The 790-nt window shown below is 34.9% G+C and overlaps 1 protein-coding gene across 1 annotated transcript in view; it reads right to left on the bottom strand.

The window, feature by feature from the left end:
• pip4p1b (phosphatidylinositol-4,5-bisphosphate 4-phosphatase 1b) overlaps positions 1 to 790 on the bottom strand; it is a 10,253-nt gene that overhangs the window by 6,580 nt on the left and 2,883 nt on the right. Inside the window, exons 3-4 of the mRNA XM_016250305.1 lie at positions 403 to 595; positions 194 to 266 (exon numbers count right to left, since the gene is read on the bottom strand). Coding sequence (XP_016105791.1) covers positions 194 to 266; positions 403 to 595 — 266 coding nt within the window. The remainder of the gene's footprint in view (positions 1 to 193; positions 267 to 402; positions 596 to 790) is intronic.

Below are 790 nucleotides of genomic sequence, written 5' to 3' on the forward strand. Positions count from 1 at the left end.
GAGGATCAACACACAAAACATCATCTGCAATGTAAAGGTGGCAAAAGATGCTTAAATTAATTAAATGATTCAGATAAATGCAAAATGACAAGCAGTAGCAATTCAATATGAAATATTACAATTGTGGCATTGCTGTTTATTATAATGTTAACATATAGTCCAAAATTAGGAACTATATAATGTTGAAGCATACCTGGTCATAAAATATCACCAAGACAAAAACTCCAAAAAGTATCGACTCCACCAGCAAAATGATATAATGTGCCCTGTAGAACAAGTGACCAAGAACAGTGTGAGAGAAGTGAAAAGCTAGCAAAAAAACATTAATCTTAAACAATATTGATAATCGTTATACAATTTATACGAACATATACAGGACCTATACATGTATTGGTGACTTACACAATGAGATGTTTGCTGGGAGCTTCTTCTCCTTCTTTATCTTCATCTCCCTCTCTTTCGCTCCTTATTCTCCACACCCATGCTGACACCACCAGCGCCATGGAATACAAGCTGGCCATGCCTACAATGTCATACAGAAACCACATGGCTTTAGTGGAGACGAATGGAAAACATGGAATCCAACACTGAATTTCTTTACATGTGTTCTTTAAGGGAAAGTTAACCCAAAAATGAATATTCTATCATCATTTCATGTTGTTCCAAACTGTTTTGGGTCCCACTAACTTCTATAGTAAGGATAAAAATACAATGGAAGTTAAAGGGAACCCTGATACTATTTGGTTACTAATATTCTTCAAAATATCATCTCTTGTGTTCCACAGAAGAA

The sequence above is a fragment of the Sinocyclocheilus grahami genome, unplaced genomic scaffold (assembly GCF_001515645.1).
Source record: "Sinocyclocheilus grahami isolate Dianchi unplaced genomic scaffold, SAMN03320097.WGS_v1.1 scaffold25.1, whole genome shotgun sequence".
NCBI classification, from domain to species: domain Eukaryota; kingdom Metazoa; phylum Chordata; class Actinopteri; order Cypriniformes; family Cyprinidae; genus Sinocyclocheilus; species Sinocyclocheilus grahami.